Source organism: Cavia porcellus, unplaced genomic scaffold (genome assembly GCF_034190915.1).
Source record: "Cavia porcellus strain 051 isolate PalLab524CR breed Dunkin Hartley unplaced genomic scaffold, mCavPor4.1 scaffold_7, whole genome shotgun sequence".
Classification (NCBI taxonomy): domain Eukaryota; kingdom Metazoa; phylum Chordata; class Mammalia; order Rodentia; family Caviidae; genus Cavia; species Cavia porcellus.
In genome coordinates, this window is record NW_026947490.1 from 79,941,725 (window position 1) to 79,968,788 (window position 27,064).

At 46.5% G+C, this 27,064-nt stretch overlaps 1 protein-coding gene across 7 annotated transcripts in view; it reads left to right on the top strand.

Moving 5' to 3' along the window:
* The window catches only part of Fyn (FYN proto-oncogene, Src family tyrosine kinase), a 193,218-nt gene that overhangs the window by 118,895 nt on the left and 47,259 nt on the right, over positions 1-27,064 (top strand). For 6 of the 7 annotated variants that reach the window (XM_063252372.1, XM_063252374.1, XM_063252370.1 and 3 more), the window contains 2 exons: positions 22,929-23,186; positions 26,441-26,537. In XM_063252372.1, coding sequence (XP_063108442.1) covers positions 22,940-23,186; positions 26,441-26,537 — 344 coding nt within the window. In that variant the 5' untranslated portion in view covers positions 22,929-22,939. Of the gene's footprint in view, positions 1-13,505; positions 13,525-22,928; positions 23,187-26,440; positions 26,538-27,064 lie in introns of those variants that run through there. The other variant, XM_063252373.1, reaches the window with a different exon arrangement.

Here is a 27,064-nt window from a genome sequence, read left to right on the forward strand (position 1 = left end):
AATGTACCACTAATAATGTAAATCTGGACAGGGAAAAAAAATATAGGAATATCTCCTCACAATCAATTTGTGTCTTATGTTTGTAAATACCTTTGCATTTACCACTTCATAAAATTCTCATAAACCAAGAGAGGAGAGAGAATTTTCCCTAACCCATAAGTGAGAAAACTGGGGTGAAGTAAAAACCAGGTGATTTTTTTTAAGTCACATGTCTGGTTAGCCCATGTGTTCCCACCAGCCTGAGAGATTGTTCAAAAGAACAAGTTCCCAGGAAAGATCAAATAATTGCTGGAAAAGCACTTCCGATCTCTAAGGAAAAGAGATCTTTCCAGCTGAGTGCCCTCCCTAAGCCTGAAGAGTATCATCTGCCAAGCTGTTCCTTTGTCTGAACCTCCCCCGCTGCAGGCCACTGTGAAATCTGTGAGAATTCAGGGGAGCCATCCGCTGCAGAAATATCCTTGAAATTTATGGAATAAGTAACTGTCCATTCAGGTAGAAATTAGAGGAACATCTTCTCTTAAATCCCTGCAGGGCCGCAGATGTGGGCACTAATTCAGATAAGGAGCTTTGTGGCCAGTGGTGGGGTGTGTGCTGAGAGACGGCTATTTTTGCTGAGCCCATGTAACATTCAAAAGCAAACATTTAACAGTAGGACAGCGGCTACCGAAGCTGCATTTGCAGCTGCAGCTGCATCATTCCTCCAGGGAGGCAAGATGGCTCTTCTCCAACTCTTCAGAGAGGGCAAGAGCCGAGCAGAAAGTGAGCTTGCTCACGCTCCATCCTGCACAGCCCCGCTCCGTGTTCCACGCTGGATGCCTCCCTTAGAAGCTCGGTGGAGAGGGAGCTCTTCAGCTTTGAAACCTAGGCTCATTCTCCCTGCACTCTCAGACCCGCCTTTATTCTGTAATAAAATCCCACTCATTTTTCTGGCAGTGGGAGAGCCAGATCTTTTCAGCATGAGCAAATGAGAAGCTGTGAATTTGGCCCAACCTTGGCAGTGAGGATTCTGTACTCACTCCAAGTCTTAAACATACTCAAATTGTGTTTCAAAGTGGACTCCATTAGAATCCAGTTTCAATAGCTGTCAGGTAGTGCCTACCTCTGGGTTCCTCTTGTCATTTTTTGCACACACTCTGCCCTGTTCTTCTTTCTATGAATCTGTCTCCATTGCTGTCTTTTAACCCAAATGTCACCATTGGAAAATGAGCATCCAGGAGGCACCAAAAGCCCTTAGCAGAAGGCACAGGAAGGGATCAATCATACGAGCTGTGGCAATTGAAGCCCTCATTCCTCTGATGAGGTAGCCAAAGCCACACAGAAAGTATTTCCTTTCATTTTCCTGTAAAACCTATTTATTCAGCTGCTTCCGGGACCTAGAATAAGGCGTGAGAGAAATCATGAAGAAAGGGTAAGAAATACAGGGAGACAGATACAGAAAAACACATTTTTGGTTTTGTTTCTGAAATAATCCACTAATGTTTAAGCGTGTTCTTCATTTGGAATTCTAGTCAAAACTGCAGACCTGGGGAAAATCATCAAGCCTCTTCACTATCTCAGTATTTAAAGCTTCTCAAACTTGGAGTTGTGTGTGACAAATGATAACTCGCTGATGGCGTGAGTGTTCGTAGGTCCTCCTTGAACTTCTGTCCTTCGTTCGTGTCTTCTTCAGTAAACAGAAAAGCAACAATAACCAGTGTCTTGTTAACTTTTGCCCCTAATAGTAAATGATACATTCCTCATATTTATACTTGATTTTTAACCTTTGGGTTCAAAGTTTGTTCCTTAGAGAAGTGGTTCTTTTTAGCTACCAGATTCCTCTAGGGTCTTTTCCTCCAGACTATGTGTGAATTCTTCCCTTTGTCAGAAGTGAATATCCATAAATTCTCCCTTTCTCACTTACCTCATGGAAGGTGTGCAGTAATCATCCAGGCTTCCACTCAAATCATCTTTGCTCTGGGATGGTAAATTGTTGAATATCTTTTAAGTGAGTAATCGCAGCCTTCTCTCCCAGAGGGAAGGTTATATCTTTATATTATTCCATCCATCTCCAGCATCATGGGGAGTGGGATATCGCATTACAGTTTCTTAAGAGTATTTGTATCTTCGTTGAAAACAGTGATTTACCCTTCTCATTACCACCAGTGTCAGCTTCTCATTCTGAAGTTTGAGTGTAACCGTGGACTTGATAGTCAAATGGATGTGAATTTAAAATTTGACTCCACCACATCCTGGTGATTTGCTCTGAGTTCATTCACCGAAGTAAAAAGGATCTCACCAAAATGTCAGTCGTCCAGGAAAATGCCCAGGAATAGAGCAAACTCTCAAAAACTGTTTATCCTCACTTCTTCCTATCCATTAGAAACTTACAGAAGGGGCCTAAAAGGGTTTCCCATGAATTATTTGTCTTGTGCCATTGTTTTAATCACTACCATTCCTGCAGAAAGCAGAAAGCATCTTTACAGAAGTCGTAAGGGGGAATGAGGCATAGCCTAGCGGGTTCCAAAGCAAATGCAGCACCTCCAGCCCTGACAGAATGCTGGTTCCCAGGATCTGCCCCAGGCCTGCTGAATCATAAATCGTAGGAGGGGCCCAGCACCCCAGTCTGTGTTATCACAAGTTCTTCAGGTGACTCTCCTGTGCATAATGTTTGAGAACCACTCATGTACTGGAAAGCACATCGGACCACTTTCTTCTATGTTCTGCTGTAGAAGCTGGTAATCACTGTTTCATCCTGGGCCTCAGCTTCCACAAATTGGAAAGTGGACATAGAATTGATCCAAATCACCGGGAAGGCCTTCTCTAACTACGGCAGAAGCTTGGTATCACCATACCAAGAAGAGGGGAAAAAACCCTGGATTTTTACTATCTCGAAAGCAGTGCATTATTGCTGTGGAAAAGGAGTACTGTATAGCGAAAAAGAAGAAACTTAAAACCACCCAGAATTTCACTTTCTATGATTTCTTTTGTACTGTGCTCTTCCTGTCCCTTTTTCTTTTTATGTGAAGGCACACATGCACACCGGTCTGAGCGCGTGTACACAGCGTCTCATGATGATCATTCAGCACTAAGCCACTGTGTGGCTGCTTGTGCTTGGTGTAGTTTGGGCCTGGTGGGTACACTGCGGGTCTATACTTGGGCAGAAACCTCATGGAGCTCTCGTTCTCCTGAAGAGAGGCAGATAATAAACAAGAAAATAAGTACAGTCATTTCCGAAAGCACTGAGTGCTATAGCACAAATAAAATGGTGATGTGAGAGAGTGGCCCATCGAGATTGGATGTCAAGGAAACCCTTTCTGAGGAAGTGACACTGAGCTGAGACCTGAGAAGGAGCCAGCTGTGTGAGTATTTTGACAGAGAGCATTTCAGGCAAAGGGAAAAGCCGGTGCAGATGGCTGAAGGTAGGTTCCAGGGTGGGGTATATGTTCAGAGAAGAGCAGAAAGGCTCCCAGGATGGCCAGGGAGGAGACGCAAAGGGAGGAGCTGTAGAAGACGAGGCCGCAGACATTGAAGGGGGCCAGCACAGGTGGACAAATGGTTGAAATTTATTTCAAATATAAGGAAACCATTTGAAGCTGGGAGTAATTGTTAAAAAGAACACTTTTTCAGACAGCGGCTGGATTATAGAAGTCAGAAAGGGGAGCAAGAGGAGAAGCCATAGTTCCCCATAGTGCTTTGCAGCTCAGGTATTTCCCTTAACTCTCTCATAATCATTTCAATATTCTATCACATTATCGTGTTTAATGGCTGCAGAGGAACCTGATATCAAACAGATGCATTTTGTTAATCCTCTGGTGTATGCAGATTATTTCCAGTTTTTTCTTATCATGAAATGTACTGACGTATGGTTAAATCTTTACACGCATTTCTGTCCTGAGGATAATTTATAACGGAAAGTCTGTGGCCAAGCATAGCGCACATTTGGAGACATTTTCCTGAGTCTGTTAGTTGATTTCATCTGTAATTATTTAACTGGCCACTTTCAATCATTTAACACCTCTACTTGACAGACTTTACTGGGTTGGTACTGGAGGGCAGCACGAGAGGTGCGCTCCCAGGACCCACCAGAAAACCCAGCAGTCAGCATGAATGATTTCTCAGAGCTGTGTTTTTCTATTTTCATTCCAGGGCAGTGTCCCATTTGCCTCATTTTAGTCCTGTCTCTGGCACTGTATATAGGAAAAGTCATAAAAAAGTAATGATTTGTTTCCATGTTCCTGTCTATTTTTGTTTCCTGGTACCAGATGATATCATGTTAACTTAATTGTTAGCATTGTATGTTTCCATTATTGTTTTCATTCTCCAGTAATTAGAAAACTCAGATATGCACTAGATAAAGGGCCTGATTTCGGCCTGTGTTCTTCATTTCCAGTTGTGTCCTCCCCTTCCCTGACCTCATGAGGGGCTCTGCCGCATGTGCTCTATAGTCTGGCTCGGTTGCCTGCGTGTTACACAGAGTCTGCGTGGCTCTGATGTGGGACTCACTGTGGTCCCACGGTGGCGTGGTACTGCAGTGCCACGAGTGGCCAGCTCTTTTCCTGTTCTGCTCAGACTTTAATACTGTGTCTTCCCAGGAAAACTGGAGAACTTTCTTCATTTTATGGAAAAGAGAAATTTTCCAGAACTTAAAAAAATAAATAAAAAATAAAACCTCATCAAATGACCACATAGGTCTTCAGTTTTGCATTTGCTTTGCTTTTCCCTAGTCACAGAACATGGTCTCCATCTGCAAGGAAGGGACATTTTAGACTGTTCTCAGCAGACAATTGAAGACAAAGATGTCTTCTCTGTTGTAGGACCCTGTCCCCAGCCTCAGCTACAGGACTTGTATGTTTACAGCTCTGTTCACCTGGGATATGCAGGCCTTTGTCCCATGGTAGGTGCCAGCTTCAGACAGTTCCTGGAAGGGCAGCCCATCATGCCACCGAGCAGGGTCATCACTGAGCCTCTGGAGATTCTCCAGGGACTTCTGCGTGAACTGTATTTTCCTTTTGTCCCATCCTGCTTTTTCTTACTGAATCTAACGAGCCCACCTGTAGCAAACACACAAGTGAGGGGCATCTGGGTTGGCAGATAGATGGTTGAGAAGAACTGTTACCCTCAGACAACGCCATAGTCCGGACACTGTTAACCCAAAAAGTTGCAGAGCCACATTCCTCCACTGAAGTCAAAAGGTCAGTGTCTGGTCTGGTTGGAAGAGGCCTGTGCTCTTAGCTCAGCATAGGTAAGGAAGGCCAGATACCTTTGCTGAGATGAGTGGCTCTCAGGTGGTGGCCCATTTCCAACTTCTAGTGACAGTTATATCCAGCAGTTCCACTGATCTGTAGAGGTCTTCGGAGCGACTTCTCCCAGTACATACAGGGGAGGCCTCACACTGAGGTGAACCCAGTAGTCCATTATCTGATTAGGGCTTCTGGAAAATCCACACTTGAATGTCGGTGTTGGGCAAAAGTTGGTTACAGGCAGAAATGCTGCCTAATCCTAGTGCTTTAGTTTTAATGACCCTTGAAGTTGGTTCTTTGGTGATATGACTCAGACTGGGATAGCACTGGTTTGTTTTTTTTTTCCTCTCTCATTCTCTCTAAGAGATAAACACCCTTCACACCCACCTTCCAACTAATACATTAAGAAATAAAGAGTCTCAAAAAAAAAAAAAAAAAAAGAAAGAAATAAAGAGTCTCATAGGTCTGTATGGCACCTTTTGCAAAGATTCTTTCCTGAGTTAAAATCAGATAGATTAGGCAGAAATACAGTCTCTCCCGCCTTCATTTTTGGTTTTATTCTCCTTGAACTCTTAGCATAATAATTCGTTTTGTTGTCTCCTCAGTTAACTCATTTAGTTTTGTCTCTGATCCACAGAGATTAGCCTGTTGAGGTGTCTGGATGGCCAGCCATCTCCTGGGCACCCAGGAGGTCACTAGGTCTCATTTGTGCCTGGAATAAGAAGGCTCATCTTGACACCCTCAGAGTCCCCACACTCCAGCCTGAAACCTGTCCGTATGTACAGATGCCTCGTAACACCTGGGCTTCCCTGATTGCCTACTACATGGCTGGATAATTAATTTGAACTGTATTGAATTACTCTTTCTTTTGTTCTAGGTCAAAATGAATTGTGTAACTTCCTACCAGTAATTGATAGTAAATCATTGCATTTGACATAATCCACATTTCACAGGGAATAAATCGCCTCCACCTCCAGTATGGTACAGGTGCTGAGTGACAGCACAGGTTTCAGGTGCCCGGTGGAATCTAGAAAGTTTTGCACCCATTGAGGTTAATTTTAGACTTAGAAGAAAAGTAGTCTCATGGTAATCGGCACTTTCCCTTGAGCGTACTTGTTTCAGATAGGAGGATTCTAGGGTTGATAAACAGGGAAGCTGACTGGCCCCTCCATGCCCTTCCCTCACTCACTCGTTAATTTAGAGACAGAGAGGGAGGAAGGGTGGAAGCCATTCTTGGCAGGACAAATGAATGAAAGTGAGGGGGACAGGAAACCACCAATAGACACTTTCACTGAATGAGGACAACAGCAGATGGGCAGTGGCAGCTTCACACAGACAGTAGAAAGCTCCCACACGCCCCACCCAAGAAGTTCATTATCTCACTTAATCGTGGTGATTCGGCAATGTTTACTGAAACACAGGCAGGAGCAGTTCATACCTAGCAGTACCTGGCCTGAGCAGGACCTACAGGGCTTGTGTTGAAGATGAGACCCAGGCACCTCGGCAGATGAGGCGGGATTTGAGTGCAGGATGGGTGTCAGATCCCACCCAGACAGCCAGGAGGAACTGAGAAGCGAGCGTAGGCAGGTTAAGGACACAGCATGATACTAGGGGGTTTCCACAGACCTCAGAAGAGCTAACACTGAGTCTGTCCCTATTTCTGTTTCCAGCAAGCTTTCCCGTGGACCATGATGCACTTTGGGGTATCTGGCTCTAAAGACAGATGTGAGTTGAAATGGTAGTCTTGGATCTGAGGTCTCTGCAGTGAGGCTGAAGCTCACTGGAGAAGCTTCCTCAATAGCTGGGTTTTACTCAGCCCCTCTGACTCCAAGTACTCTCACCTTTGTCCCTTGGCAGCTATAACGCTCGGAGTAGAGCTCTGCTTACAGGAGAGGTGCACCTTCGTCTTCACTTAAATAACCTAAGATTGCTTTTCCAAAGTGGTCATAACTTACATACTGCTAGCACTGTGTGTGACTTCCCCTGGTCGACATTTTCTCCAGTACTTGCTGCTGACAGATTGAAAATTCTGCCAGTAGGGTCACTTCTTTATGTTGGAAGTAAAACACTGAAATGGAGGGTAATACATAGCTTGTGGTGGTGTTGTATTTTTGTCTTCCGGTTGAAAGGTAATGGTTTTGGCATCTGGCCTGGGCAGAAAAGCAAAAATGATCTGGCTCAAAAATAAAAACAAAAAAAGGTGAAATTAGTTTTTAAAAATTTTGTTTCATTTTGGAGAAACTGTCAAAGTAAAAACAAAGAGGAAAAAAATTGAGGCCATTATTTTAACTTGAAGATTCATATATTTGAGACACAATAGAAATAGCAAACAAGAGAAGATTAATCAGAAAGCATGTTAGAACAGAAAAAGTTTAAACTGTTCAATATATAATTAACAAAATCGAGAAAAACAAAGTTAGGAAGCAGTTGAAAAAGCAGGAATTAGTATATGCAATCAGTCTGTTCTGTAAGTGTTCTACAGGTCTAGTGTTTTTAGCTACATTTTTCTTTTAGCAGTGAGATCTGTGTAGAACATGCAGAATTTAAGAGAAAAGGAAGATAGCCAGGATCAGAGGATGTCTGCAGGAGAGCGCGTGCAGGGAGAAGGCGTGCAGATGAAAGGTGGAGGAAGTTGATCAGGGACAGAGCACCAGGAGTTAGCACCAGGAGTGTGTCGGCTGCTTATCTGCAGGACAGCTTTTTTCTGAACCAACAATCAGTATGTTGATTCAAGGTAGAGCTATTGCCTGGCTTTTTCCAAGTGTGTTCTATTGTTACTTGTTGAGTCAGTTGGGGTTGTTTTGAATAAGAACTGGAGCAGAGCACAGAGCCACACTCAGTTCATCATCACCTGAAGTCTTACAGAGCAGCTCTTTCTGGGGCTCAGCAGGAGGACCTGGGGACAGGCAGACTGGCTTAGTGCTGTGACAAAGTGCCTTCTTTCCTGGTTGATGACTCTAACTGTGGATGAACAGGAATTTCCAACCTTTGGGGGCTGGGGATTTAGCTCAGTGGCTTAAGCACCTGCCTGGCAAATGTGAGGTCGTGAGTTCGATCCCCAGTACCCCACACACACACACACACACAAAAGTTTCCAACCTTTGACTGTGCTGAGCCTATATATCAGAGCTGAACTGCCATGCAAAAAAAGGAAGCTCCACATTTTGGGAAAAAAAAAATACGTGGCTGCCACGAGTATATCATGATAGAAACGTTCCTGTTCACCCTGACAAAGCAAACTGGGTAGCCACAGAAGAGTGCTCATCTGCACCCTTAGCCCCAGCCACTCCCTCAGACTTCTCTGTGTTGGCTTCTATATTAGCTTTATGAGCTTTCCAGGGGAGGTTGGCATTGTTGTCCTCCTTTGCCTGTCCTGCATCGCAGAGGTCTGTCTCTGTGATTATATTTAATCACAGCTACCTACACAGCTGCACTGCCAGCCTCCGTCTCCCACTCCTACAGTGCCAGAAGATCACAGGTTCTTCTGCAGCAGGGTTCTCAGATAATAGAACCCACAGCCTTATCTATTATAAATTGCCTCTGTAGCCATCAATAGTTTTGTATTTTTATTCTCACATGCAGCATAGGCTTTGTTTTGCTACCACTGGGTATGATTTATGAGGTATGAATTATACATAGACAAGTAGCTGGAATGGATAGAGCTGTTTGTCCGCTTGGGGAGTCTCGAGTCTTACTTGGATGCCACCTGGATGTAATCTCCTCCTCCTACTCATAGCCTCTCGGCTCTCCCATGTTCTTCTCTCCCCAGTTTCACGCCCACTTATGCTGCATAAGTGTTAGCTGAGTAGTGCACAAATGCTTTAGCTCGTTGGCACATCGTGAAGAGGCTAGATCTTAGATGTAGCCAGGCCTGCATTAAAATCCAGTTCAACCCAACTGCGAGGCCTGAAGCAAGTAACTTGACCTCCTTACACTTATTCCTCTGTCTATAAAGTAATGCCATTGGCAGCTATTAGTAGTAATAATAATTCTCAGCTCACAAAGCTATGGAGGATCAAAGGAGATAATTTACATGTTTCGCATAGCAAAGCTACAGGCACCATAATAAGCAGTCAGCAGAAGGAGCACCTATGCAGTTGTTTAGATCTGGCTTCTGCCTGCTTCTCAAGCTTGAGTTCCAGCCCCTTTCACAGGTGTACATTTCAGTTCCATTAAACCACACACTCATTTTGAGCATGGACCTGTCTTCCTAACCCTTACACTTGAGTCATGTTTGAGCCCTGTATAAACATGGACAGAAATTAAAGTAGCCATGGGACCACCTCCAGTTCTTTAAGAGCACTGTACTGTGCTCTCAGATGCACCCTTGCCCTGGTTCCCAGCCACTCTTTGTCTGCATTAGTGTGCAGTCGCCTTCCTGATCCCTGAGCTGGGTGGACAAGAGCTCCCTCCATGGTCCCTCCCCAGCCTCTCCATTCTGGTTCTCACCTGTCCTCTGGTCCTTATGTATGAGCTCCTCCAGGGCAGGGGCCGTGTTTGCTGGACTTTATGCCTACAGTGCCTGTCCCATAGAGGAGATCAAAATCTGTTTGCTGAATAAGGCTGGAGGCCAGGCTGAGTATAAATGAAAGGCTATGTACAGAGACAAAAATGCAAGGGAAATGGAACAGTTATGAACCAGGGATTTGTTACTACGGTGATTTCTGACTAACTTCTGTTTGAAGGGGGAGAGAATTTTTTTTTTTGGCAGTTTTTGTGATTTTATTTAAGCACAAATAAACACACGAGCCATCTACTCGTTTTCTTCGCTGCGCAGCCTGGCATTGGGGTTGGTGACTTGGATAGCTAGCTGGGCTGCTCGTTCCACAATGGCCTTGCGGTTCTTGGAGGAGACATTGTGAGCAATCTCTGCACAGTAAGATTTGTTGCACATCAGCAGCACCTCCAGCTCCTTAACATTGTGCCACTGGGCAGCATGTGCTTCGTCTTTTTGTTGCTTCCATAACCTGTGTTGGGCGAATCTGACCCTTGAACCTTCTCCACACCCTGTTGTCAGTGCCTCTAGGTTTGCGCCAGTTGCGCTTAATTTTGACATATCGGTCTGACTGGTGACGGATAAACTTCTTTGTTCTCTTTTTGACGATCTTGGACTTCACAAGGGGTCTGAGGGCCGCCTGGTGCCGAGTCGGAAATGATTACCACCTCCGTAGGGAGGTCGGAGGAGACCGGGGTGCACAAGGAGAGAAGTTTTTTTTTTTTTTTTTTTTTTTTTTTTTTGCTTTTTTAGCAAAGAGAAGTTTTTTTTTACTTTTTTTTTTTTTTTTTTTTTTTTTGCTTTTTTAGCAGCTCCGAGAAAAACTGCTGTACCTAGCAGTCCCTAGAGCAGAGCCAGAAAGAATTGGGGCCTCTCAGTCATGTGGGAGGAGGCAGATACCCCCAAAGCTTCTCACAGTACCTGAGCTAGATGAGCAAGATCCTAAGGTCTGTATTTTAGCAACAGGAGAATGCAGAAGACACGGGCATGTCTTCTGAAAGCTACGCAAAGATCTGAGTATGATAGAACCACACCTATAAAGGCTGGGGATTTAGCTCAGTGACATAAGCACCTGCCTGGCAAGCTCGAGGTCGCAAGTTCGATCCCCATTACCAACAAAACAGCTACAATCATAGTGCTTTGGAGGCTGAGGCAGGAGGATCCTAAATTCAAGGCTAACCCTGAGCTATACACCAAGTTTGAGGTCAGCCTGGATTACATAAATCCCATCAAAAAATAACAATAAAAACCTGTCATAAGAAAGAACATTTAAAAAATTAAAAATGGCAGTACTCTTCTCACATCAATAAAAGTCTCCTTCATGCTAGGGTTGGGGCGAGGCTCTGACACGAACATCTGAACATTTGTAGTGAAACTTGCCTACTTGGTCAGATCACTTCAGGATTACTCCTGACTAAGGTTCAGCTCAGGGCCAAGGAGAGCTATGTTACACCCCTCTGTGGCTTCGGGGCTTCTGTTTGCATCTGCATGAAGGCTCTGGCCAGTGAGCTCCTTGCTGAAGTCCATTTCTCGGCTGACAAGGAGACCCAGCTTGAGCATGTTGGAGGGGCCATGCACCACAGGACTCCAGCCCTGGTCCAGGCCGACAGTACACCTTCTAGACCTTTTTTAATCAGGGGCTTGGTGATATGCAAAACTCTGGTGTCCAGAACATTTGGAACCAAGCTAGCCAGCCCTAGAAAATGGCTGGAAATGAAGCCTCTCAAAAGACAGCCTGTTACAGTAGGTAGAAGATGTGATTGCAGATGTGGGTTAAGATCCAAGTCCCACAGACTGGGTAATCCTAGACAAGCTGCTTAAATTTACTATCCCTGAAGATTCTAAACTGCAAGATATCCACAAGATCATTCTGAAGATTAAATGAAATACCATGTGCAAAATGCCAAGCAGAAAATAAACTGTCAGTAAGTGGTCGGTATTATTACTTATCATTATTGTTACCTTACTAATACGCATTAATCAAGAATTCACTTGGTATCAGGAGTCGGGGAGATAGCGGGGCACTCCCCACCATCTGATCTCTTGTTATACTCACTTCTTCTGTGTGTCGAGGTGCAGGTTACCAGTTATAACAAACAGACACTGCACATATCTGCACCCACACACTCCATGAGATGGGCTCACACAAAGATGTTCCTGCTTCTCTCACGTGAGGGTCAGAGAAAGGCACGCCAGTGAATGATTGCTGACTTACTGGATTTCTATCAGGTTCAAACTAGGTCATCAACAAGCCGTCTTGGTCCCTTCCTTGTAAAGTAGCCGGTTTGTCATCCCAGATTCTGTATCTGCGCATTTCTGGGGAAAGTGTCATTGATTGCCTTCAGGAGGCTCCATGCTCTCTTCCTCTTGTTTAATTTCCTCTGTGTCCTTGTGGCTGTCAGCTTCCAGGAGTACACAGCTCTTATGAAACCTTCACAAAGACAAACAACACAGAGTCCAAGGGGGCTCACCAAGGAGAAGGGACCCCTGTGGAGGGAGGCACAGATGCTGTCCTTTCCTTTGGGCAACGAGAAGCTGGGTGAAGGCCGGCTGGAGTCCACTCTGTATTCCCTTTGTTTCTGTCTTAGTTCTCCGTTACTCTTGGGTCCCAGCAAAGGCCATGAAATTAGAGATAAGTACATTTTCTGGCTGCCTGATTTATCAGCATTCACACCAAACAGCTGCCAAAAAGCTTTGAAATTCTAAACCACTCAAGGGATGCAAAAGTTACCACCACGCTGGTACTGCTACTTCCTGGCAGCTTGAATAGAGTTCAAACGTGAACACCCAGAAGCAGAGGGACTGAGCTCCGTGCCATTCCTCAAAGAAGAAACACCAACATCCATTCCAAAGCACAGTGCAGATTTCCCCACAGCCAAGTTCTCAGGCCAGTGGATTTTGACTGAGCTCCAATTCCATAACCAAGTACCCAGCAGTGAAAAGGGAGAACATGGAGACCACAAACGCTCTGCCATGAGCCGTGTGCAAAGAAAAGTTGCATTTTCTCATTCAGAGTCCATTTGTCTCTTTAGCAAAATTGATCTTGATTAGAACTAGTGAGCTGAAGAGAGGGAGAAAGTCCAGTGCATTTGCACAATCAGAGGAGCCTGTGATCTGCAGAGTGGGTTTTTGTTCTGCTTTGGAGAGGGATCCCCTCAGCTTTCATTCTCCAGGTTCCCTGGGAGGGGCCTTGATGATGCCTACGCAGATAGCACTTTGTGCTGATGCATTTGCTTGTGGCTATGCCAAGTGACACCTGGACCCCTAGACCTCATCCAGCTCTGTTACAACTGTTCCTGAAACAGCCGCAGCCCAGAAAGCCAGGCTCTGGCAGCATGGCCCAGATGGAACACTCGCTTTCCTCTTTCTCTGTGCTGGTTCATGAGTACAAATCTACATTCTGGTTTTTTCTTTCCTGTGGTTATTCTCAGAACAAGGACAGGGAAGGTGCAGACGTGTTTGAGTAGCAGTGTTAGGAGGAAACACCTTTTGCATGTCTGAGTATTTTCAGGTCACATAGACCAGTGTTCCTTATTGTTCTGTGCCCTGCTGGGATAGTAGCTTAAACGTCAGCATCAAAATGCCAAGCTGGATGTCCCAGCAGGAAAGGGCAGAAGGCAACAGCAAGAAAAATCAGTTCCCTTGCCTCTCCCACCAGCTAGTACTCAAAAGAGCAAAGTTGTTTTGCTTCCTCCTCCCCAGCTCCCGGGAGCCTGGCCAGTGCGTGGAGCTCGGGACCACACTCCTTTAGAGACCTGCAGTCACCCCACCACCACCACCAGGACCACAGCACCTCAAGGAGCTTCCAAGGTTGGCTTGCATGGACTGTTATTCCAAGTTTGCTGGGCTCCTCTGCTTACCTAGGACTCAGGACAACCAGGTCCTCGGGCCACTAATCCAGCCTCCTTGCCCTTGATTCTGTTACCCCACCTCGGCACTTGTCACCTGCAGGGAACTTGATTGTATATGCCTTCACTCTCTGCCCTTAATTAGGTTTCTGCAGCACGCAGCTGGGTGGACTTGCTGCCTGCGCCCCGCACTGCCCCCTACACCACCCACTTCTCTCCAAGAGGTTTGGAAAGCTCAGTTTCCCTCACAACCCTTTGGTGCCTTAACCCTCTCACACCTTCCGGAAGGAGAAGTAGCCTCTGAACAGGCTTGGAATCAATCACTGTCTCTCCCTTGCTTAATTTTTCAGATCAAGAAATAATACCTGATTAATGGTTTCATTGTTTCAACTTATATACAGATTCAATCAAGAAACAATGATGGGAGATTTCTATGAAGAAATAAATATGACTTATTATGAAAACAGTGTGTTCTCAGTATAAACCTAAAAAGTAAAGAGCAGAGTGTTACTGCCAGAGTGTTATTACCCACATGTCACCAGTGATTTTACTGTGCTTCCTGCAGTAGCTTTTTATAGGTATTTGTTAGGTGGTTGCAATCAAGCAGCGCTTCTTAACATGAACATTTTTCTGTATTGCTGGTGATTTCTGTATGCATAAGTTTTCTGTGTAACTTTCCATTATGGAACACCTTACAAATGCTTTCATCACCATCCTGTTAAATAATCAGGAAATTTTCTAATTTCTCAAATGATAACGCTTCATACGTCACGTGTCATTTTCTAAAGGTAGCTCTTCTACGCAAATCCACAGATCAAAAGTATGCTCGTTTTTAAGGTTTTCTGGTATCACTGTCAAAACGTTAGATACTAATTCCTATTCTCTTTCACCAAAAAAGTGAATATTTATTTTGCGAGACCTCCATCACTCCTCAGTTGACATTTTTGAAATTTGTGCATATGAAGTGAAAGGTGGTCCTACTAATCTAAATTGTGTATCTCTGATTACTCTGAAGATATTTTCCCATTAATTTTACAAATTGTGTATGTTGCCAGTTCACATCTTTCCCCATTTACCTCATCTTGGGGTTTTTCCTAGCCACATACATTCTTTGTATGTTAAAACATTAACCCAAGAGACTTGAAAACACGTCTCCACAAAAACTTGGACATTACAGAATTCATAATAGAATTATTCATAATACAGTAGTCAAAATAAAGAAGCAACCCACATGTGCATCAACTGATAAATGGATAAGCACCATGTAATATATACAAACAAAGGAATATTTTTTCAGTCATAAAAAGGGATTATATGCTAATTTAGGCTACAAAACGATGAACCTCGAAAATATGCCAAGTGAAAGAAAGCAATCACAAAAAGACTATGTATTGTATGATTCAATTTACATAAAATGTTCAGAATGGGCAAGTCCATGGGAACATAAATTTTGGTAGGTGTCAGAGACGAGGGAGAAAGGGGAATGGGGAGTAATTAATAGATAGTTTTCTTTTTAGGCTGATGAAAGTGCTCTGGAATTAGGGGTAATGGTTTCCTTTGTAAATACCCTAAAAACCACTGGGCTATACACTTTAGGGTGGTAAATTTTATGGTTTGTGAAATGTATCTCAACATAAAAGTTAAAAATGTTAACCACAAGGGATTTTTCTCAGGCCCAAATGGGGGTGGGGGGGTGGGGTGGGAGATAAACTGAAAACCGTCACCACCTAGGCCCTGCCTAGTTCAGTGTGGCGAACTGTTGCACCCGTGCCACGGCGGGCTGCGTTGTCAAAGGCCCCAAAAGCGTCAGCGTCAGTGCCTGCTTCCTTCTGAGCCCTTTGGCATAGACAGGGTTAACACATAGCCTCTATTTTCTTTACCCTCTCGTCTAAACCCTGAGGTCCAGAGCAAAGGGAATATAAGAAGAAAATGTTCTTACCTCCTTTTGGAGCCTTTCCACAGTTTGGTATTAAGACTTCATTTGCCCATTTAGGTTTGGGATGATTCCAGCCTTCAGTTAACTGCGGTGTTAAGTCTAATGCTTCCGTCTGTATGGATTAGGTCTCTCATCTCTCCAGGCACCGGAATGGAAGGCTGTGCAGGAGGAAAGGGGACCGTGCTGTGGGGACGCCTTGGCATCAGGAACAAGAAAAGCCAGAGATGAGGAACCACAGAGCATTCTGGGTGCCAGGAAAGCAGTGTTACATCTTGCGAGTGATTATGTGAGCTCAGTGCTCTTGCCATGTGGTACAGGACAAAACCCATCCTTGTCCTCCAGGAGCCCTTCCAGTGTCACACATCGGTGATCGAATGGGTCCGTCCTTCTCTTAGTTCTGAAGTGGTTCCTTGATTTCATTTTTAAGTAGGCCCTGGCTTCCCAGGACTGCCTGGTGCCATGTCAGCGCTGTGTACACTGCAGTTTGGCATTGGTTCTCACCTTGGAGGCTGTGGAGTTCAGCGACCGGTGTTTGGTGGGGTCTCTCCTTCAGAGTTCCATGGAGAGTACAAATACGCTATTTTGTGCTTACTGGGAGCATGATACGAATATCTCAATTTGCACAGAAACATTCCAGAAAGTTTTGCCTATAAAGGAATCATATTTAAACACAATAGGAAACCGGGCTTCTGACCAGGGAGGCCAACACTGACTGCATTGCACATACCCTTGCCATAACCAGGAAAGATTAGGAAATCAGGGATATTTTAGTGCTGTTGACTCAAACCTTCATTAACTACGTGCCAAGCTAGACTGCAGCAAGGAAGAGCTGACTCACCAGCACATCCACAGAACCCCCTGCCAGGGCAGTGAAGCACGTATGGGGGCTGAGGCTCCGGCTCTGAAAGCCAAGTGTAAGTGCTGTGGAGCCAGGGGTGCTCTCCTGAAATCGGAGTGAGCTCTGGAGAGCTGGCGTGGACCCTCCCTCAGCAGCTCCTTCCTTAGGGACTGGCCAGGATTCCATGGTGCAGGAGGCAACTCCAGCAGAGGTTATGTACAGGCCTTGGACTCGGGCTTCCGGCTTCACATTGCTAACCCTGACCCTGCCCTGGACACATTCCCCAACCTCTCTGTCCGTCCTTGGTAAAGTGTGGGAAGGCAACGCCTGTGTTTTAGGGTTGTTACGAGAATTTATCAGGACACATGCGCCAGGGCCTTGTACAGTGCCAGGCTTATGGCAAGCATTCGTTGGGTGTTGGTCGTCGCTTTTCTCCACTGTGACCCATCTCCTCAAAATATGTATTATTTTTCTATTGCTACATAAAAGTAATGTAAGTGTAATGGCTTAGGAAATCTAAGTAGTTTATAGTTCTGTGGGTACTGAAGCCAGACACGGAACGGTTGATTCTCTGTCCGGTGAGGCTGACGTCAAGGTGTTGGCTGTATTGTCATCCAGAGGCTTAATTAGCAGAGCCCGTTTTCACACTCATTCAGGCCTGTGACCAGCTCATCTCTGGATGATGGTATGACTGATGCCCCGCTTCTGTGCCTTTGGCCAGCTGTGAGCTGTTCTCAGCTTCCAGCAGCCACCACTTGTCTAGCCGCATGGCCCCTCCAGCTCTGAAATCAGCAGTGAGAAGACTCCTCACACTGAATGCCTCACATGCTTTGAATCCAAACACCCAGGAAGAACCAGGTCTCTCAGGAAAGCACCAGGTCAGCCCACCTGGGATAGCCCCCTTTCTTAACATCAGCTGTGCCGAATGACAGAAGACGATCATGAAAAGGGCCATCCCACCACTCAGCAAATCCCAGGAGTTAGGCAGGACAGGTTCATCAGCATGGAATCTTGGGGGACATCTCGGAAATCTGCCTAAACACAGTGTTAGCAAAGTGCGTATTTTCTTTCCTTCCTGCCTGCTGTTAGCAAAGCATCTTCCCACCCAGACAGAGCCCTGTCTGCCCTCTTTCTTGGTATAGCTAACTGGGGCCGCTGGCAGACCCCGCACCCACGCTGTGTATGCATCTGCCATTGGGTTTTACATCTGCACAGTGCCAACCTCACTGTGCGTTCCCTTTGCCTCAGGACCTTGGGGACTGCGTGCGCTTCTGGGAGTGGAGCACAGTCCTGCTGTCTTTCCAGCCTCCCCTGGGGCCTGTCAGGGTCAGCCAACCTTGGGTGCTGCAGAGGACAGCCCCTCTGCAAAGGCAGGAAGGATGCTGGGAAATGTGAGCGGCAGGATTTGTGGAGCGACTCCCAGTGCGACCAGTGTGACACTTGAGTGTCTCTGATTGTCTTGTTCCTAACAGTTCAGTGGTGAAAACTCAGGCTTGCAAGACATTGACTTGTTCCACTGAAAACGTAGCAAAATCTCTGATGAGTGTTTCTAATTTTACAAGGATCGAGAATCCACTGCTGAGAACCTTCCATCCTGAGGTCAGCTCATTTCTGATGTGCCTCTGCTGAATCTCATCCTTTCGTTCATTGCTGTTGCCTGAAAAGCAGACTTTGCTCAGGCAGCTTCCGGATTTTGCCTTCCTCCCAGCAGAGCATCTGAGACTGCAGCTGATCCTCAGCTCAGCTCTCAGCTGCTCTTGAGTTGCTCACCTCAGCTTCCATGTTTGGCTTCTAGATCCTTCGTTCAGCTCTCGTCCTTATTCTTTTACTTGTCTTAAACATTTGACCAGGTAAAGTCTCCCCTTTTCCTGGGACAAGCCAACAGTGACAGCACTGGACACAAGCCCTCGGCATGCTGGCCATGCATGGCTGTGCCGGTCACTCTGCACAGCCAGGGCCATCAGGAGCAGGGATGGCAAGTCACGTACCTAAAGGCTGTCGCTTCTCCATACCCGCCTAGGCTGAGTCTGAGCGAAAGTGCTTGCACTGCTGAAATCACAGTTACCTGTCAGTGTTGCCTTTCCTCCTCCTGCCATGCCTCCTCTGCCTGCAAGTATTTGTGCCTCCAGAGAAAGTATTTTGCTGGTTTGAAGACCGCTAGTGGCCTTTTTTTCTGTTTTGGTTCCCAGCCCCTGCACACACCTGCAGTGCTCTGGCCAGTCCTGCAGCACTGGGCCTCAGCACGCTGGCCTTGCTCCCTGCTTGGCAGGTGAGACTGGAGCAGTGTGTGTGTTCACTGCACGTGCGCCAGGCCAGACTGCCCCGTGCATCACAAGGACAAGGTGTGTTCAGCCTGACTCACCTCGGGCCACAGGGCCCTCTGCACACAGCAGTGAGAGACTCAGCCCTCCAGGGTGGCTTCTGTCAGTCACTAGAGGAGGGCTCTGCGAAGGACTCTGAGGCCACATGTGACATATAGCAGAATGCTAGGATCAATTGATAATGATTGCCACGCTCATGGGAGCAAGGTGGGGCGGTGCTTGAATTCTGTGTCTGGCAAGCTCCCAAGTTGCATGCTACACTTGATCTTAGCCAAAAGACCGAGAAGCCCCAGTTGCATAATACTGTTGGTGCATTTGAAAATGTCCTCAAGACCGGGGACATTTCAAGTAAGTCGGCTTTTAGTGGAAACAGGGTTCCTCCATTGGCAAACAGAATTGAAGAACAGGGGCTATCAGCCGTGTCGGAGACGCCTTGATTGTGGGCACAGGGTCCAGTAGGGCACTGTGCTGCCGTCAGCTTTTCCAGACATGTGGACGTGCAGGGGGTCACAGCCATGGGTTCAGAGTGTGCGGTGTTACACTGGTCAAGTAACACCGGCTCCATTTTCAAAATGGCATTGTTCCATGTTTCTCGATGAGCTGCAGATCTAGAGCAAGTGTATTAGTGCATTCTGTGTTCTCTGTGAGCCTGCCGTGTCGGGCACGGAAGCCCACAGCAGTACACAGTCAGGCTATTCTTATATCAGTGCCAAATGTCCGGAAGTCTGCCCGGTGGCCGAAGCCTGCTACACGGAGTACAGCTCACACAGTGTCTTCTGACTCTTCCATCAGGAAATGGTTAGTCTGACTGCCCCAAGTGGGAGGAAGACAACCACAAGTTCTTACATAAATATTTTCATTATGATTAACTTTTAATGACTTGAGTCTGCGTTTACTGGTTTGTTTCTGTTTCTTCATGCATGTCAGTAAAGAAGAGAACAAGATCTATGGAGAAATGTTACTTGACTACACATTTCAAATGAATGAAGTGATGACAGTGCTCTTCCTCCTCTGAAAGTGGAGTGTCTCCTTCAAAATAATCTGGAGTGTTTTTTTAAAAATCCTTTCACTTAACAAACATTTATTGAATGCTGCTATGTGCCCAGCATTGCTCTGGGCACTGGGAATGTATTTCTTTTTTTTTTTTTGGTCTTTTTCCTTTTTATCAGTACCAGGGATCGAACTCACGACTGCCTGCTTGCAAGGCAGGCGCTTATGCCACTGAGCTAAATCCCCAGCCTCGGGAATGCATTTCTGAAACAAAAACCCAAAAAGCACTATTCCTCTAAGGAGTCTTTTATTTTTTCCCCCCATTATTTCAAAAAGTTATATATATATATATATATATATATATATATATATATATATATGCCGTTAGTTACTTTTCACAGTATATTTCTTTTTTGGTGAGTTACAGAAGATTGTCTTTTCTTAGTTTGGTTAAATGCAGGACCCTGTTTTTTGCAGAGGTCCTGATACAGGGTTTGTTTTATTTTGCTAGTGTTGGAAGGGTAGTTTCTAATGAGATTTTTCATTGATTTTAGGTTCTGTTTCCTTGCATGTCATTTTTAAAATTGCCCCTTCCTAGCATGCCTGTTCTAAGCAAAGCATTCTGGGTTACATGTTAATCACATCCATGTAAAGAAAATAGCTGTTACATTGCTTCGAAGACATAGTTATAATTCTTTATTCGACATTAATCAGCATTTCTCAACCTTGACACTATTGATAGTTGGGGATCACATTATAGGGAGCTTAGCAGCATCTCTGGCTTCCGCCCATTAGGAGAAAGTAGTAACAATAATAGCCTGCCTCCCTCCCTGCCATTGTGACAGCCAAAAATGTCTCCAGATAGCTGGGCATGGTGTTGCACAGCTGGAATCCCAGCAGTGTGGGAGGCTGAGGCAGGAAGATCACAAGGGTGAGCCCAGCTGACAATTTAGCAATATCTTGTCTCAAAAGTTTTAAAAAGATAGTAGGAGACTGGGGATGTAGCTGCAGTTCAGAGGTCCTGGGTTCAGTCCCTCATACCACCACCTCCGCCTTCCAAAAAAAAAAAATGTCCAGACATCCGTTGCCTATTAGTCTCTTGGCAGGGAGGAGGTGGTAAAGCCAGCCTCAGCTGAAAATGTTGGTATGAATGGAGGGATGCTGGGATCCAGGTCTTAGGTTATCTGATTACCACAGGTCAGTCACCCCTTCCCTTGAAAACAGTGCTTTCTGTTGGGCCTTTCTAGGTATCCAGAGCAAATTTCCATAGGAAAGAATTAAAGTGATCAAGATCATTATCAGTCTGCTGATGCACCATCAACAAGAAGTGATAAAATGCCTTCAGTAAAGCACGCCTTGGAGATATTTTGCGTTTCCTACTGGAAGCTTGTTAAAATCATTCATTTACCGTAAGATGGAAAGCATGTTGGGCGCAGTAGATAGTAAGTTACTCTCCGATGATTTATGAGGAAATGCATTCCAGATTTGGTGATCTCAGCCCAAGCGGGAGGCAGCTCCTTCCCAGACGTCCCCATCCTCACAAACTGGTGATCTGTGCAGTCAGCACGCACTGGAATTGCGCTCGGAGAGGGTCGCAGGACAGTCTGAAGCTGCTTGCACAACCTGGTCCCGGGACAGTGGTGCTCAGCAGAGCATCCAGGGTCCCCCCGCCCCACGCAGCAGCCCCCTCGGCAGTTTTCAAGATGGGACCAGTGTTTGCCTTTGCCTTGGCTGCCACGAGCTTCTCCCTGTCCTGTGCCAGCTCTTCTTCCCTTCCCTGGGAATACGTATCATTACACATGAAGTCATGTGTTTCTTGCTTGATTCTTTGGTCCCCAGTGGGCTGTTTTTCAGAGTTTTGGCAGGAACGTGTACTGCAAGTCATGCTACCCTCTATCAGCTTGCCAGCCAGAGCTGGGCTATTTAACCACCTTGCCTCATCTTTCCAAATCTTCATTTCTCACGTACATGCCAATAGATGGGAAAATGTAGGGCACACTGTGAAACAGAGTCGCTGTAAGAAAGGTTGGCTTTGGCACGGAGAGAAATACAGGGTGAAAGAGAAGCAGACTGGCCTACAGAATCTTCACTTGTGGCATTATTTATGGAACATCTACTGTGTTCCAGGCACTGGCAATGTATCTGTGAGGAAATAAACAGGTCCTTGCCTTTCCTGAAACCTGTAGTCGTTTGGGAGATGGGACAAGTGTTTGAATGTGTTTGATGCCTAAGGAGGAAAATCAAGACACAGGGAGCATCTAGCAAAAGCACCACTCCAACAGAAGGAAGTGGAGAAGGCTTTGTAAAAGTGGCCTCTTGTCAGGATTTGAAGGTCTCACTGGTTTTCAAAGAGGGGAAAAGGGTGTTCAAGGCTGTGTACGTTCCGAGGCCTGAAGGTGAGCGGGAAGACACAGAGTCTCAGAGCAACTCAAAAGCTGGGCGTTGCAGTGGGAGCCTGGGAGCCGCAAGATGAGACGTGGACAAGGGAGCCCATGTGACTGCTCCTGGGGATTGTGGTTTGAGCAGCTGGGTCTTCGGGGCGCTGTTTCCTGGGATGAGGGCCCGGGAAAGGAGACTTGAGAACTGTGAGGTCACAGTGACTTGAATTGTTACTCCACTAGTAGCTCCAGAACCCAGGAATGATTTTTGAAAAGATTTTGAAGGACGTCAAAAGCTAGTGGAGATTTGAAAAGTTAATTAGCAGCATTAAGTGACTTCTCACTGTGGGCCATCTGGACGTCCTGCAGATGGATGTGCATGGGCTTTGAGGTTTCGTTTCCCGCTCAGTAACTCGTGGCTTGTCCCTGAGAGATGGGTACCTATGATGGAGAAGACAGGCGGGCTGTTCGGAGCTCTACTCTGGCTTTTCCAGCAGTCCCAGCTTCTCTGCATTTTCTTGGCCATGATGGAGGTTTTTGTTCTAGTGTGGCTCACACGTGTTTCACAGAGGATGTTCTGTTTTTTGGGGTGACAGAAGAAAGCACGATGAGTAGGTGTGTGGTGTTACAGAGGTCAAAGGGGCGCAGGCTTGGAGGGAAATCACTGCGTGGTGAACTCTGTTCTCTGTGACACCGCCCTCGTCCACAGCAAAGTGTGACTTGGAGTTAGGGGAATGAGATGGCCCTGGCCATCAGCCCTGGACACTACGCGTCCTTTCTTCGTGTTCTCCAGGGCCCTGAAATACCAGAGGCACGTTTGCTAAATTACTCCTCTGGGGAAGCAGAGCAGCCCAGAGCTCAGGAGCAGCCGGGTTCATGTGCCCCCTTCTTTGTCGTCTGCAGGAATTTAGATAATGGGCTGTGTGCAATGTAAGGACAAAGAGGCAACAAAACTGACGGAGGAGAGGGATGGCAGCCTGAACCAGAGCTCCGGGTACCGCTATGGCACAGACCCCACCCCACAGCACTACCCCAGCTTCGGCGTGACCTCCATCCCGAACTACAACAACTTCCACGCGGCGGGGGGCCAGGGCCTCACCGTCTTTGGAGGGGTGAACTCCTCATCTCACACGGGGACCTTGCGTACGAGAGGAGGCACAGGTAAGCTGCTGTCGGCTCGCTGGTGTGCAGGGCTGCAGGGAGGGAGGGTGGCTGCTCCTAGGTCGGCAGGCAGAGGGACACTTGGGTTGGTCACAGCCTTTGACCAGGATTGGAACATGGAGGTGTCTAGACAGCTGCTGCCTCTCCTCTGCCAATAAGGGGCAGTAAAAAAAAAAAAAAAAACCCAAAACTTGATACATAGATAGATAAGTGCTTGGCTGCAGGGCGGCAGGGCCCCCTCATCACCTGAGCTTTGTGGTCCAGGCTGACTTTGAATTCAGGGTGATCCTCCTGCCTGAGCCTCCCAGGTGCTGGGATCAGGTGTGTGCCATCATGCCCAGCTGTGGTGTGTTTTATTTTACTTCATTTTTTGGTACCAGGGATCAAACTCATGACCTTGTGCTTGCAGGCAGATTCTTATGCCACTGAGCTAAATCCCTGGTTCCATGTGGTTTATTTTAAAGTTAAATCCTATGTGTGTTTAAGAGACCATTTTCTCTCTTCTCTTTCTTCTTTTTCTTTCTTTCTTTTTTTTTTTTTTTTTTTTTTTTTTTTTTTTTTTTGTCTTTCACACCACAAGGCTTTCTTTTACTGCCGTGTGTATTTGCTGAGTTAGCTGATACTTCATAAAAATACCTGGCATACATTCTCAGAAATAGGTTTTCCAAAATATTTGTGCATTATCTCATGCATACTTAGCCTCTTCCCAGTATGTGAGCCACAGTAATCATATATTTGACATTACGTTTCCCACAGCTGTTTTATTACAAAAGTTTAAAAGATTGTAGCGTCTCTTGGCTTATTTACCAGCGGAGGTCTCATGCCTTATGTGACAACTCATCGTGCCTTTTCACCTGGGGAACTGGCACTGCTGAGGCCTTACCCAGGACTTCCCCGCCTCTGGACCCAGCACGTGGCAGTGCGGTTGTGTCCGGGGACTGACCCAGGGCTTTGCATGTTGTCTTCTCCTCTGTGCTGTCATATCATGCTGTGTCCGATAGAAAAAAAATCTCTGTTCACCCTCGTGCCATGGTGACTCGTTTTCCCTTGCATCCAGGCCCGGTATGTTGTGCTTACCTGTCCCTCGGCCTTCCTAAAAGGCCCCTGAAAGGCAGTCCAGACCCTTCTGTCCCGAGAGGATGCAGAGCAGTACACGTGCACACTCACACCCGTGTCTCCACTGGGACAGGGATGGGCTTCGCAGCCCTGCTTAGTTCTGCTGAGCTGGGCCTTTTGGTGTTCATCCATTCATTCACAACGACTGCATGTGAATTCCTGAGTCTTCAGGGATCACTCACTGAGGTCACTGGACAGGGCTGCTTGCTTGAACCTGTGGGTGCGCACTATGGTGGGGGACAGTCTGAATTAAGCACCCCTAGATGTTGCCAGATTTTCTTGTGTCAATTATTTGGTTTTATTATAAATGTATGCCATTTTTGTCAACACTGCCTTCAGCCCCTTTTGGCCAAGATACAACCACGTCTTCATTTCTCCGTAACCAGTATGATCCCCTGCTCAGCCCCTAGAACTTAATACCCTGCATGAGGACCTGTTAGCCCATGCAGGAAGAGAGCAGGAATGTCCACATTTGTGTTCTATTGTTCCTCATGGTGGAGCTGGCTTGGCTGATGAAGGAAATCTGGCCATAGACTACTAAGTAAAAATAGGTACTGACTTCGAGGCACCCACAGGTTTTTAAACCAGTGTCTTTTCTAATCTTTCAAAAAAATATTTAAAAAGCCCGACAGTTGCCAAATGAGCTCCGCGTGCACCGTCATGCTGGCTAAGTGCCAGCTCTCCTGCCCTCTTGGGATGGGGCTCTCCTCTCTGGTGCTTGAATAGTCCCACAGACACATCTGTTCCCTCGGAGCTTTGTGCCCAGCAGCAGGAGAGCTTGGTAGAAGGGTAGGTTGCAAGCTCTTAGGCACTGTCTGGCACCTTCACGTGTGTGAAGATCAAAATGCCAGGTTGCAGAGAGGTGAACTTTTCTAGTTATCAGCTCCTATAAAATCAGTTGCCATAAATGGAGCCGCTTAAAACAGCATGTTTACTTTGCACAGGGATCTGGGTCAGGGATCTGGGAGTGACCTAGCAGGCCCTTTGCCTCAGGACCCCGCCCAGGCTACAGCCCAGGAGTTACTGACCTGGCTGCAGCCATTTCACAGCTCAAATGAGAATCATCTCTCCCCAAGCTCATGCAGGGTTGGCTGTTGGCAAGATTCAGTTTCCAGCTAGTGGTTGCCTGGTTCTTTCTCACATGGACCTTGCCAGTGTGGCACTTAATGTCATCAGAGTGTACAAGCTGATACAGCAAAAGAGTCTTCAAAGAAGAAAGAAGTCATCATCTCCTGGAACCTAACACGAAGGCCCGCAGCACCTTTGCACAGTTGGTTAGAAGCAGTCATTAGGTTCACCCCGTTCTCCAGGGAAGAAGGTTGTCGGAGGGCATGAATACCAGAGGGGTCCTGAGAGCTCCAGAGAACCCTGCCTATTCCAGGAACATGTTCTGGGTTGAACGGGGACATTTTTTTTACTGTTGATTGCAAATTTCTACGAGGCAGCAGAAGTGCCCAGGGAAGTCAGCCAGGTGAGAAGACGTAGGGAGAGCGTGAGGAAGAGTGGATGGTGTAAGACGGTGCCAAGAGGTGAATTCAGATTAGGAAACCAGAGGAATGCCATCATCAGCAATAGGACCGAACAGCCAAAAACGACCAAAGCAATTTTAGACACTAATGACGGAGCGTCTCCCGGTTGGGGTGAACATTCCAGAAAGGAACTTCTCTACATTTCCCCAGAAACGATGCTTGTTACTTGATGCGTTCCTTCTGTGTCAGGGGAAGAGTGATCCTTTTTACCCAGAATTTAACGTGGGGCTCCCAGGTGAAGGAGAATGAATGTGTGTGGGATAAGGGGTGCCAGTATTTGCTACCAATCCCTGTAAATCCGAACCCCACCACTGTGCTTCCCTGTCCTCTCATGGTGCATGTAATGTCCGAATCTGTCTTCTCACAGGACTCTTTTCAAAGGTGTATCGAGAAGTCCTTCAGCTTCAGGTTTTTCCCAGGTCAGACAGTGTTCCCATTCAGAGCCCAAGGCATGAATTCTGCCCCGCAACTCTGGTTTCCCACATTCGTTACACTTTAAGAAACTGCTGGTGCTGACTAAACATAGATTTTGAGAACGAGGTTTTAGCCGAGATGCGGTTCCCGGAATTCCTTCTACTTACGTAACCGTCACCTTCCTTGTTTTGTCAGGAGTGACACTCTTCGTGGCTCTTTACGACTATGAAGCACGGACAGAAGATGACCTGAGCTTTCACAAAGGAGAAAAGTTTCAGATACTGAACAGCTCGTAAGTTTGGGAGGGAAAAGGGTAGCGTACAAGCCTTTGGGTTGGGAAAGATCCCGTGTGCAGCCTGAGTCTCATCAGTTACCTGAAGGCGGAGAGATTTGCTGATCCTCTGGTTCCCAGCGATGTCCTCTGGACACACAGTCAGTGGTGTGGTGCAGGATTGTGTGGCAGTGTGAACCAGGACCTTTTCAGAGCAAGCCGTAGTAGCAGCGTCTGTGTTTTAGGTTTCGATTTTCAATTAAAGGCTGTAAAGCTCCAGCAGCATGTCCAGCAGCTGGCGTTGGCACAAATCTACACTCCAATGCTGGGCGCCAGCGTGGCTGCACCCTTAGAATTTTGCACCAGCTCAGCCCTCCCTTCAGCCACCCAGTTCCTTCTGTTTTCACAACTGCTAGACATTCCATGGCTAAAGCCTGTGGGGGCGTTTCTCTGCAGTGAAAATCTGGGAGGAACTAAATCTCTGCGAGCAGAAAGAGGAAGAGTCTCGCTCACTCTGAATGAGTACAGCGCAGGCATTCTCAGTGTGG